At 33.0% G+C, this 11653-nt stretch overlaps 2 protein-coding genes across 2 annotated transcripts; both read left to right on the forward strand.

Moving 5' to 3' along the window:
• Positions 1-4693: 4693 nt before the first annotated feature.
• On the forward strand, positions 4694-7970 carry LOC120156006 (receptor protein-tyrosine kinase CEPR1-like). The gene is made up of 2 exons (XM_039167435.1): positions 4694-7290; positions 7388-7970. The coding sequence occupies exons 1-2, from the start codon at positions 6267-6269 to the stop codon at positions 7783-7785; spliced, it is 1422 nt and encodes a 473-aa protein (XP_039023366.1). The 5' UTR covers positions 4694-6266; the 3' UTR covers positions 7786-7970.
• On the forward strand, positions 4824-5903 carry LOC120155965 (receptor protein-tyrosine kinase CEPR1-like). Its single transcript, XM_039167413.1, has one exon. The coding sequence runs from the start codon at positions 4824-4826 to the stop codon at positions 5901-5903; it is 1080 nt and encodes a 359-aa protein (XP_039023344.1).
• Positions 7971-11653: the final 3683 nt, after the last annotated feature.

The following is an 11653-nucleotide window of genomic DNA, read 5'->3' on the forward strand; positions in this document are numbered from 1 at the left end:
ACTAACATTTTTCTTATTTCTATTGCTTTAAAATGACTATTTTCTTTATAAATTCAACTGTAAGAATATAATTAAAAATGTATACTGGGGGCTCCCAAAATAAATATATACATTTCAAAATATACAAATAAACTTTGAAATTAAATCTATAACTCAGCTTTATAATAGGGTTCATAAATATACATGTCATTCAAAAACTTTAGACATACTCTGATCAGCTCTGGTCTGGACCTCGATCTCTCTTGGTCTCCTCAAAAGCTCCACCTAATATACGTAAGGAAACAAATTCCAAACACTGAGCTAACTAGCTCAATGCCACAATAATAACTAAACCATACTAATTGTGTATCACTAAAAGGCTCAAGCTATTAAGTCTACTACTTTATACTCACTCTTTACTCTATGGTAGACATCATGGTGTGACTGAGGGTTCTGCATTTTGGAGATCACACAACCCTCTAGTCAACAAAATATGAGGCCCTAGAATCTTTGCATCGGACACCACACCATCGAATAACCCACTCCTTGCGAGTTCAGGCCATGGCCTTAGTTAGTCAGCTTAAAGTGTCTTGAACACTCCCTAAAGGAACCCCGTTAGTTTTTCCTAAAGGAACTTAGGAGTCCTGGTCGTTTCCCGAGCATTCAGACAAGGCTATTCTTATTTAGCCCGACTTTATCTCGTTGCTACATTTGGAATAAACATTATTACCCTTCTCACTTGTAGTCTTATTTGGGATAATTATAAGCTTATTGGGAAATCTCATTTCTTTTTAAAGCTCTCTTAAAATTTTTGCCCAAACTCATGCTCTAGTCTTGATACCATTCTCTCGGTATCCTTTAGTATCGATACTCACTTAAGGGTATCAATACCCTCTAGCTATTTCATCTTGAAAACAAAAGAGAAATATCGATACTCCTATGGGTAGTATCGATACTCAACCCTGGGTAGCGATAACTCCCCTAGAGTATCGATACCAAAAATGCATTATGGAATTCCAATTTTGATACCAAGCCCCTTGTCTCGATACCAAACCCTCAGTATGGACACTTCTTTATGGGGTATCGATACTGCTTTTTAAAAGCTCTTAATTTAAGCTCCTTTTATTAACAGTATCGATTCCAACCCTTAAAATACCCTATTTAGGAACAAAAGTCCCACTCAACTCCCCATTTTAACTTCCTTGAGGTTTCTGATTATGATTAATGTCTTATGTGATATTAAGGGGCATAAATAAAGCTTTTAAACATGGTAAAACACTTGATTAAATAATCTACCATGGAATTCTACTCAACATGCTTAAATCTTAACTTTCTAGCTAAAACTCATTTCTAATGATCTACAACTAGTATACAGAAGTTGTGAGTGTGATACCTAACTTTATGGGCTGCTAGAACTCCTCTCGAATCAACTAGGATTCACTTTCTCTTTACTTGTAGCCCTTGAACTTTCTCCCACCTCCTTAACTAATCAAAGATAAGTAAATGAATTACTAACTTATCTGAGGCTTAAAACAAGGTTAAGGATACTCCAAACAACTCATTTACTAGAATAAACTTGAATCCTTTGATTCCATTAACCTCCCTTAAAAACCCATTTTCTAAAACTAACCCCAAAACTTAAGATTAAGGGTTTAAAATAAAGCTTAAGGGATGAAGGTTAAGATTCTTACCTTGGTTGACTCAAACTAGGCTTGAGATTCAAAAAACTTCTACATCTTTGCTTGCTTTAGGGAATAAAAAGAAGAAAAAGAGAAGAGGAAATGGAAGAGTGCTTGGGAAGTTTGGTTCACGTGAAAACACCTAATATAAAGGGGTTTTTATCCTTTAAAACAAGCTGCAAGTAAATTACTAATTTGGTCCCTCTCCTTTTAAACCCAACTTAAAACAACCACTTAGCTTGAACTCTTGGGCCAAACTTAATCCTAATACCCTTATAAACTAGTCCAAACTGGTCTAGAAAATCTAATGTGCTCAACTTATGGGTCTCGGGTTGACCCAAACTATTAACCCAGAATTCGGGATATTACATGCTATTAACTGTTGAGTGCTCAATTTATTATCAAACAATAGTGTTAGTGACTTTTGTCACTTTTGAAACTTTGGTGTTGAAAGGAAAAAAGTACTCATACTTGAATTACAATTTATGTCATTTATACAAATAATTTTTAAGACTTACATCACATATTTAATCGATAATATACCTAAATCTCAACTTTTTGTAAATAAAATATAAAATATAACGATCAAAATATTAATAAAGAGCTAAGTAAATATATAAAGAGTGGACATATTTTAAGCTCCTAATTGAATATTTTAATATTGCAAATGAGGAATATATATATTGCAAATGAGATTGCAGCAAATTTCACGATGCCAAATCAACAATGTTGAAAGAGAGGGCATCTTTGCTTTATGCATCACACGTATTCCCAAGTAACATTCAATGGCATATGTGGCTTTAATTTGCATACTAAACCAAACACAAGCGCATTACTGTACTCTTTCTGTACCTTAATTAACTCCTTTATATAATGAAAATTCCCCAACTACACTATATGTATATATATTATTCCTCTACTTATCCAACCACGGATGGAAAGAGATATATTAGGATACAACCATACTTTCTAAAAATATTAACTTTTCATATAGTTTAAATATTTTTTTTATAATTTTTATTGATGGTCTTATTTTATACCATTGAGATATATTAATTTAACAAATCTTAAATTTTTAATATAATTTTTAAAATTCATACATTCAATAGAAAATCTTATATCCGTTATTATATTTAACCATTATCCTGGAAGTCAATTCCTCAGTCCTCAGTTGCTTTTGCCAGGAGGAAGAAATGAGTAAAATATAAAAGAATTGGAAGGGAGTTTTAAGTAAAAAATTAGATAATTGCTAGATGCTGACATTAATCCCATTGGCTCAAATTGGTCAACCCAATATTTGATGAGACAACAAATGATTCTTAGTCTGGGTATTTTCATGTTAAAAAAAACAATGTTAATCGGTCAAAATTAGCACCCAAACATGGTGGTGCAATTAAGATGCGTCAATTATTCTTAGTTTCAAAGTGTTGGTGCTTGCTCAATTCTTGCTTTATCTCTCAACTTTTGTGTAATATTATATTTCATTGATAAAAGAAAATAAGTACACCACGAACACATATCAGGGGAATACCAGCTGATAAATTATTTATTTAGTTACATATTTATTATTTTATTTATTATTTTATTTATATTTATCTATTCAATTATTTTTTTTATAAAATTATACATAACGTTATATTTTGTTTCCTTTTTTTATTCACCATTAAAAAATTAAGGACGATGTTGATGTGGTATTTTTAAAAATTATTTTGTTCATTTTTCACTTAATTATTCTTTTATTATTATTATTTTTGACAAGATGGAGAAGGTTAAAATCTAACATGTATTCTCTTAAAAGAATATCATGTTTGTTTTGTGTGAGCATATGAGTGTTTAATAAAGTCTATTGTTGTTTTCTATTTAAAAATTAATGTATTTATTATATGGTTTATTAAATGTAATAAAAACAAATTACAAGTAAATTTAATTAGTTTTTTTTATGATTTATTTTTCTCAATACTTATTATTAGGAGTTGAATTTCTATATTCACCTTCTACCATTAAAATCTCAGAAACAGGCATACACACCAGGTATAAGTCTAATCCCGAGTCTATCTTCGGCCTAAATTAATTCAATTTTTTATGTTTTATTTTTAATTCACTAATAAATTTAATTTAATATTTATATTACTTTATTAATTTAACTTTTATTAATTAAATCTGGATATTTAACCTTCAGATTTTCTCTCTCTACCCGTATGGTTTTGCTTTTAACGAAGATGAATAGGCCATAAATCTTCTAAGTTGTTGGCATGATAATTTATTATCGTATGTGATTTATTATTTACATGACATAAAATTTTTATTATTATTACGATATTATGTTAAATAATAATAATAAATTATTAATAGAGATTAATTGAAATGATAAATAATTTAATATTATTTAAACAAGATTTCAAATTTATTCAGTCGATACTGTAGAATTTTAACAATATCATATCAACCGATGAAATACACTTAATTATCCCATTAAATATTTTGTCAAAGCTAATTATTAATCATGGTTTATTTCATGTAATCGCACCAAGCATAGCATAAAGGCGAATCATAATATCTGTCACGTAATGCCACAAACAAAATTTGCTTTTGGAACAATGCAAACTTTAATAAAATTAGTATAATATTGATGTAAGTGAAAATATTGGTAGCCTTTCTACACCTTTATACTCATGGCATCAAAGAGGGTCCTTACACGCGATGATGATCGTTGATCAAACATCAACTCCACACTATTCCCAACATCTGATTTCTATATTGTGTTAAAATCAACTTGAGATGAGATATTAGATTTTTTAAATAAAATTAAAAATTTAAATTTTGATATTTATATATAAAATAAACTAAATTAAAAAATCATTTCCATTATAAAATCTTATTTAAAATAATTGATCAATAGTTGGATATCCCATGAGTTAAACAGGAAAAAAATCAACTTTATTCCTCTACATGAGCCTCTTATGCCGAAAAAGAAAGTACGGTGATGCCGATCATATTCCTTACATTCACAATAATGATAATTACGACACCATCAAATGATGTCTAGGCATATTACTGCTGTACCAAATGATCCCCTCAATCAGCTCATTTATATACTCTCTTCTTCACCTTCTTTTCTGCAACACCAGTTTTAACCACCAGTCTTTGGCGTTTTTTCTTTAAACTATGGCACCCAAAGCCGATTTTTTCCTTATAGTGTTGTTTGGTTCTGTGTTTTGTTTCTGTAGGGCTACGAAACATGATCAATCGGAGTTTTTTGAGTTGATTAAAACCTCTTTATCGGGACAGGCTTTGTCTGGTTGGGATGTTAATGGAGGGAAAAGCTACTGCAATTTCACGGGAGTTTTCTGCAACAATCGAGGCTATGTTGATGGTCTTAATATCTCCGGTTGGTCGATCACCGGAAAATTTCCCGACAACGTCTGCTCGTATCTGCCGGAGCTTCGTGTTATTGATATCAGCCGTAACAATATCCACGGTAACTTTCTGAACGGGGTGGTGAATTGTTCTTCCCTGGAAGAGCTCAATATGAGTTCTATTTATATAAGAACAAAGCTTCCGGATTTCTCGAAACTCGTCTCTTTACGTGTTCTCGACTTGTCGTACAATCACTTCACCGGAGATTTCCCCATGGCCATAACTAATCTGACCAATCTTGAAGTGCTCTACTTCAATGAAAACGATAAATTAAAGCCATGGAAACTTCCGGAGAACATTTCGAGGCTTTCGAAGCTCAGAGTGATGGTGTTCACGACATGCATGTTGTATGGTCGGATCCCGGCATCAATCGGGAACATGACATCAATTGTTGATCTTGAATTGAGCGGGAATTACCTGTCTGGTCGGATTCCGAAGGAGCTCGGTTTGCTCAAGAACTTGCAGCAACTTGAACTGTATTACAACCAGTTATCTGGTACAATACCTGAAGAACTTGGAAACCTGACAGAGCTCTTAGATTTGGACATCTCGGTCAATGCACTGAATGGAAATATTCCGGTGTCTATATGTCGAGTTCCGAAACTTCAATCTCTTCAGCTTTATAACAACAATATTACAGGAGAAATCCCTGGTGAAATTGCAGAGTCGACAACTTTGAGCATACTTTCACTCTATAGAAACTTCTTGTCGGGGCATGTTCCAGGAAATCTGGGGTTCTCATCCCCGATGATCGTTCTCGACTTGTCGGAGAACAATATCACGGGTCCATTGCCGGCTGAGGTTTGTCGACGAGGTAAACTGTTGTAGTTGCTTCTGTTAGATAACAAGTTTTCTGGAAAATTGCCTGAAAATTATGCCAACTGCAAGAATCTTGTAAGATTTCGGGTTTCTAATAACTATTTAGACGGATCAATCCCTGGAGGACTCTTTGTTCTTCCTCATGTTTCGATTATTGATTTGGCTGATAATAATTTCTCGGGTGGTTTCCCGAATTCATTTGGAAATGCTAGGAATTTGTCCGAACTGTTGTTACAGAACAATAAAGTGTCTGGTTTTTTACCTCCTGGAATCTCTGGCGCTGTCAATCTGGTGAAAATTTATTTCAGTAACAATCTTTTGTCTGGTTCAATTCCTTCGGAAATTGGGAATCTGAAGAAACTGAATTTACTTATGTTGCAAGGTAACAATCTCAGTTCTTCGATCCCGACAACGTTTTGTTCTCTGAAATCTCTCAATGTTCTTGATATTTCCAACAATCACTTGACGGGTAATATCCCGGAGTGTCTCAGTGATCTTTTGCCTAACTCAATGAACTTTTCGAACAATCATCTTTCTGGACCAATCCCTCTGTCCTTGATTGAAGGAGGGTTGGTTGGAAGCTTTTCAGACAACCCAGGTCTTTGTGTTCCAACCCATGTCCGAAATTTCCCCAAATGTTCACACATTTACAACCAAAACAAACTAAATTCCATGTGGGCAATCATAGTTTCTGCCATTGTCATTACAATTGTAGCTCTCTTGGTCCTCAAACGTTGTTTGAGTACACAAAGAACTGTAATGGAACACGATGAGACTTCATCGTCATTGTTCTTTTCGTACGATGTGAAAAGCTTCCACAGGATATGTTTTGACCACCATGAGATCATTGAAGCAATGGTTGATAAGAACATCGTGGGACATGGAGGATCCGGCACGGTGTATCGAATCGAATTGCGGAGCGGTGATGTTGTTGCAGTCAAGAAACTATGGAGTAAAGCATCGAAAGATTCAGGTTTGGAAGATCAGTTGATTTTGGACAAAGGATTAAAGACCGAAGTCGAAACACTAGGAAGCATAAGGCACAAGAACATAGTCAAGCTTTATAGTTGCTTCTCGAGCTTGGATTGTGACCTGTTGGTTTATGAGTACATGTTGAATGGCAACCTTTGGGATGCTCTTCATAATGGAAGACTCGATCTGGATTGGCCGATACGACATCGAATCACTCTAGGGGTTGCACGTGGTTTGGCATACCTTCACCATGATATTTTGCCACCAATTATTCACCGAGACATCAAGTTGACCAACATCCTACTCGACGTCGATTACAGTCCCAAAGTTGCAGATTTCGGAATAGCCAAGGCATTTCAAGCCAGAGGAGGCAAAGATTCCACCACCACTGTCATTGCAGGCACGTATGGCTACTTAGCCTCCGGTAATATTTCGACTCAACTCGAATTTATATCATATTAATCCATATAAATCTAGTCTATATTCTTTATCAAAATGTTTTAATCGCTGGGATTATGCAGAATATGCATATTCGAATAAGACGACAACCAAGTGCGACGTATATAGTTTCGGGGTCGTTCTAATGGAACTAATAACCGGAAAGAAGCCGGTGGAGACGGAATTCGGAGAAAACAAGAACATCGTGTATTGGATCTCGACGAAACTCGAAACAAAGGAAGGGATCATGGAGGTTTTAGACGAGAAGTTGTCCAAGACATTCAGGGATGAAATAGTTCAAGCTCTGAGGATAGCAATGCGTTGCACATGCAAGAGTCCAACCGCACGTCCGACCATGAACGAGGTTGTTCAGCTGTTGATCGAGGCGGATCCTTGCAAGTTCTCAAGTAGGATGAAAGAAGAACCGAATGTCGACAAAATAAAGAACCAATCAGATGTTTCATGTCAGATTCAATGGTAGATGATGGAGTTTCTAGTAAAATAGTAGGGTCCCATAAAATATTCAGAAATCAACCATAAAGAACAAATTAAGTGGTATGTAGATTCTCTACATCTTTTTTTCTTCTTTTTTAATTTGTTTTTAGCTCTTGCAAGGACCAGGAATTTAATCATATATTTGCTTTATGAAATCATTGCATAGCTTTTTATATGACATTTCGTAAAATTTTTAAATACGTAATAATTTTTTTTAAAAATGAATATATACTTATTAACGAATGGTCACACTCACACTCACACTCAAATCCGAATACGAAATTTATAAAATTGAAACGAATAAAAATGCATTATGTGGTTCAAGAATAAGGGTATGAAAAATTCACTCACAAGTTCGATCACCTTTTGAATATTTATTAAAGGTATTTCGATGGGGGGGGGGGGGACAGGATTCCTCCATTTGTCTAAGGAGGCTATTAATTAAAGTATTTCTTAAATAACATGCATAAAGGAAAAATTCATGAATATTATGAAAACAAGTTTGAAAAATTTATATGATAAATATACAAGGTAAATCAAACTAATGGGACGTGATGATAATCAGAGGTGGATATAGGGATACTAATGGTATAATCTTATTCTTGAAATTTTTTAATTTTTGTATAATTAAAGTGTTTTTTTATTAATGATCTAATTTCATATCTCCTAAAATTTTAATATAATTTCTTAAATTCATATCTTATAACAAAAGTTATTGTATTCGTCTATGATGATAATAATAGTACATAGGAATACTAAACAGATATGGTCCATGAAATCATTTGGGTTACACGCATCAATGCTTGGGGTATTGAGTTTGTGTTTGTGGGTGGTTTGAAGGGTCCTCCATGAAAGAGAATGAGATTCATTGAAGTAAAAAATATGTCTTTTGGGCAACGATTGAGAGTCCATATTAGAAAGAAAAAAGAAAAAGTAAAACAACCTATCATCAAAGAGGATTGTTCTCAACCAAAAGGATATTATATCAAAAGCAAGCTTTGGCTATTCCTTCCACCATAAGAGAATTGGTGTAGACACAACATTCTATCGAGTAGGGATGTTAATTTTATTTGAATTCGATGGATTTCGATTCGATCCGATTTTATCTGGTCAATTTTTTATTTTGAAAAATTGGGTTCGGATCAAATTTTTTATGGTGTGGTCGAATTAATATTTAGGGTGAAAAAATCTAATCTGACCTAACATAATATTATAATTTTCTTTTATATATTTAAGGATAATTACATTAATACTCTCTTTTTTTTTCAATAATATTCTCATTTTACCCAATAATAAAAATAATTCTAATCCGTGGACCTCTCTGCCTTCGAGTAAACCTTTAGACTTGTAACTTTGAACAGATTATTTACAAGTCAAGCATTTATAGGACTCAAAACTAAAGACATGCATTCTTCAAACCAAGTTTGCATTACAAGGAGCTTATGGGTAGGAATAGATCGAATGGGAGCGGTTGGGGCAGTCACTCTGTTTAAATAATTTCAAATTATCATATATTTTAGTTTTTTTTATATTTTATATTGATAATACGTTTTCATCCTCTAAAATTTTATAAGTTCATTCCCTCCTAAATTTTTAAAACTTTATCAATCCTAACATAAAATTTTGTGTCCGTCGCTGCTTATGGGTTATGCTGATGAATCGAGGATCACTTTGGATTGCATAGATAGCACATTATTAGAGGGATACACCTTTGTCAACTCTCTTTCTCTTCTGGCGACGCATGGAAATAGAGACAAATCATGCAACTTTTTTGCAATGCAGAACAAGAATCAAAGGACCACATCTTCTTTGCTTGAAGATAGTCTAATAAATTATTTCAATGTTTAATATTTGTAAACTTTATAACAGTAGTATTCCATTCAATCAGAAAATAATGTTGTATAAAGGATTTTAGCAGACCAAAAAAAGGAGAGCAAAAGGTACCCAATAATGGGTTTAACCTATTCAGAGAGCAAAATAAAGTTATCAACAATGATGGATTGCTGAGCTGCCACTCGGTGCTGAAAGGAAAAAAGCAGAGGTTGTGAATTGGTAAGCGTGGGGATAAACAATCGACACCAAGTAAAGGGGGAAGGAAATTAAGTAATATTATGATGTGATTGACTTATTGCAATACCAAAAATGCCCAATATTATGATGTGAATGACTTAGTTTCATCACATCAACTGCTGAGCCTGATAAAACACTTCACCTCCAACGTGAAACATGAATTGTCATGGCGGTTTGATTGGTTCCTGGATAATATTGGTGCCTGCAGCTATAGAACCTGAATTTATCGTAAACCATCACCATTGGTCCATTGTTAATTATAGTGAAAACCTACATCTCAAATCAATTTCTTGCACTTCTAGTAGGGCAGTTTCTTCCGTGATGACCAAGTTCTAGTTTCTTGAGAGTTTGACGATAGAATATTGCATGGCTTACGCTCTTTAAAACCACATGACGGGTCTAATTCGAGGTTTAAAAAACTAACAATCTGGGATCGCCAACACCTAAAATCTCTCCAAGTTGATGTTTAGCGCTTGAAATCGCTTCAATTTCGTGGCAATTTATTGTCGTTTCAACGAGGTTATGGTAGCTCAGCTTGGTTCTGGCCTCGGTTTGATGAGATTTACCTAGTGGATGCCATGCTTGATTTCAGACATGGCTCTTATTGTAGTAAGTTTTGAAGTTGTGGATTTCAGTCATTCTTTCACGGCTCCAAAGATATAAAATCACTTAGACTTGGGGGCTGGAGTTTTGGGGTAAAAGAAGAAGACACGCTGACTTTTTTTTTTAACTTTACTCGATAACAAAAACCTACTCAAACATTAGTGATCATTTATGTAGGTTAACTTTTTTAATTTTATAAATTTATTGTGCAATCCGTTAAAGGTCTAATGACATTTAATTTTCATTGATCACATCTTAACTAAATAAAACGGAAGTGACCAAATCTTCATTAAATAAAAACGAAAGTGACTGAATCTTATGTTTTTTGAATTCAGTGAGGAAAAATGTAAAAACTTAGACGAAAGTGATCAATTATGTAGTTTACCTATTTTTTAAATAGGAATATAAGAGTTTTAAAATTTCTTACCATATATAAAAACGTGCTCAATAGGGTAAATTACATGTTTAATACATCAACTATCATTTTTGTTTTATTTTGGTCATTCAACTATTTTTTTCAACAATAATATCTAATGTTACATTTAGGTTTTATTTTGATAATCTACTTTTAAAAATTAATAAAACTATTGAAGCAACATTTTTTAATTTTTTTAATGATGATCTGAGATTACCTTATGGTGACAAATGAACATCAATGTTAATTTTTAACAATATATGAATAAAATGAAACAAAAATTAAATATTAGAAGTGATTTTGAAAAAATAGTTGAATAAATAAATAGAACAAAAGTGATAGTTGAGATACTAAACTTATAGTTTACCCTTAAATTTAATATACGACATGCATCAAGTTCGTTTTTGTTAACAGATTTTGGGCTTGCAACTATATGCTAACAAAATAAGGCTTTTTTTGCCTCAATAGGGCATCCCATTTTTTTTGTTGTTGCAAAATATGGCACAAACTATTTTATTTTGGGATCTACACTATTTTTTATAGTGTATGGAACTCTAACATGACGAATTTCAATAAAATTTATTTTTTATTCAAATTTTTTATCTCGATGTGATAAATTTTAATAAAAATTATATTTTATTGGAACTCATCACCTCGAGGTGATGAGTTTGAATAAAAAAATATTTTTATTTAAACTCGTTACCTCGACGTGATAAGTTCTATGAACATTATAAAAAAAATACCGTATCTCTCAAAATAAAAAATC

The sequence above is a fragment of the Hibiscus syriacus genome, unplaced genomic scaffold, assembly GCF_006381635.1.
Source record: "Hibiscus syriacus cultivar Baekdansim isolate YM2019G1 unplaced genomic scaffold, ASM638163v2 tig00111210_pilon, whole genome shotgun sequence".
Classification (NCBI taxonomy): domain Eukaryota; kingdom Viridiplantae; phylum Streptophyta; class Magnoliopsida; order Malvales; family Malvaceae; genus Hibiscus; species Hibiscus syriacus.

Bases quoted from the DNA above. Each gene is read 5' to 3' on its own strand.
- LOC120156006 (XM_039167435.1), top strand. From the start codon at position 6,267: ATGTTGCAAGGTAACAATCTCAGTTCTTCGATCCCGACAACGTTTTGT. The intron at 7,291-7,387 runs GTAATATTTCGA...GGGATTATGCAG, and splicing joins GTATGGCTACTTAGCCTCCG to AATATGCATATTCGAATAAG.
- LOC120155965 (XM_039167413.1), top strand. From the start codon at position 4,824: ATGGCACCCAAAGCCGATTTTTTCCTTATAGTGTTGTTTGGTTCTGTG.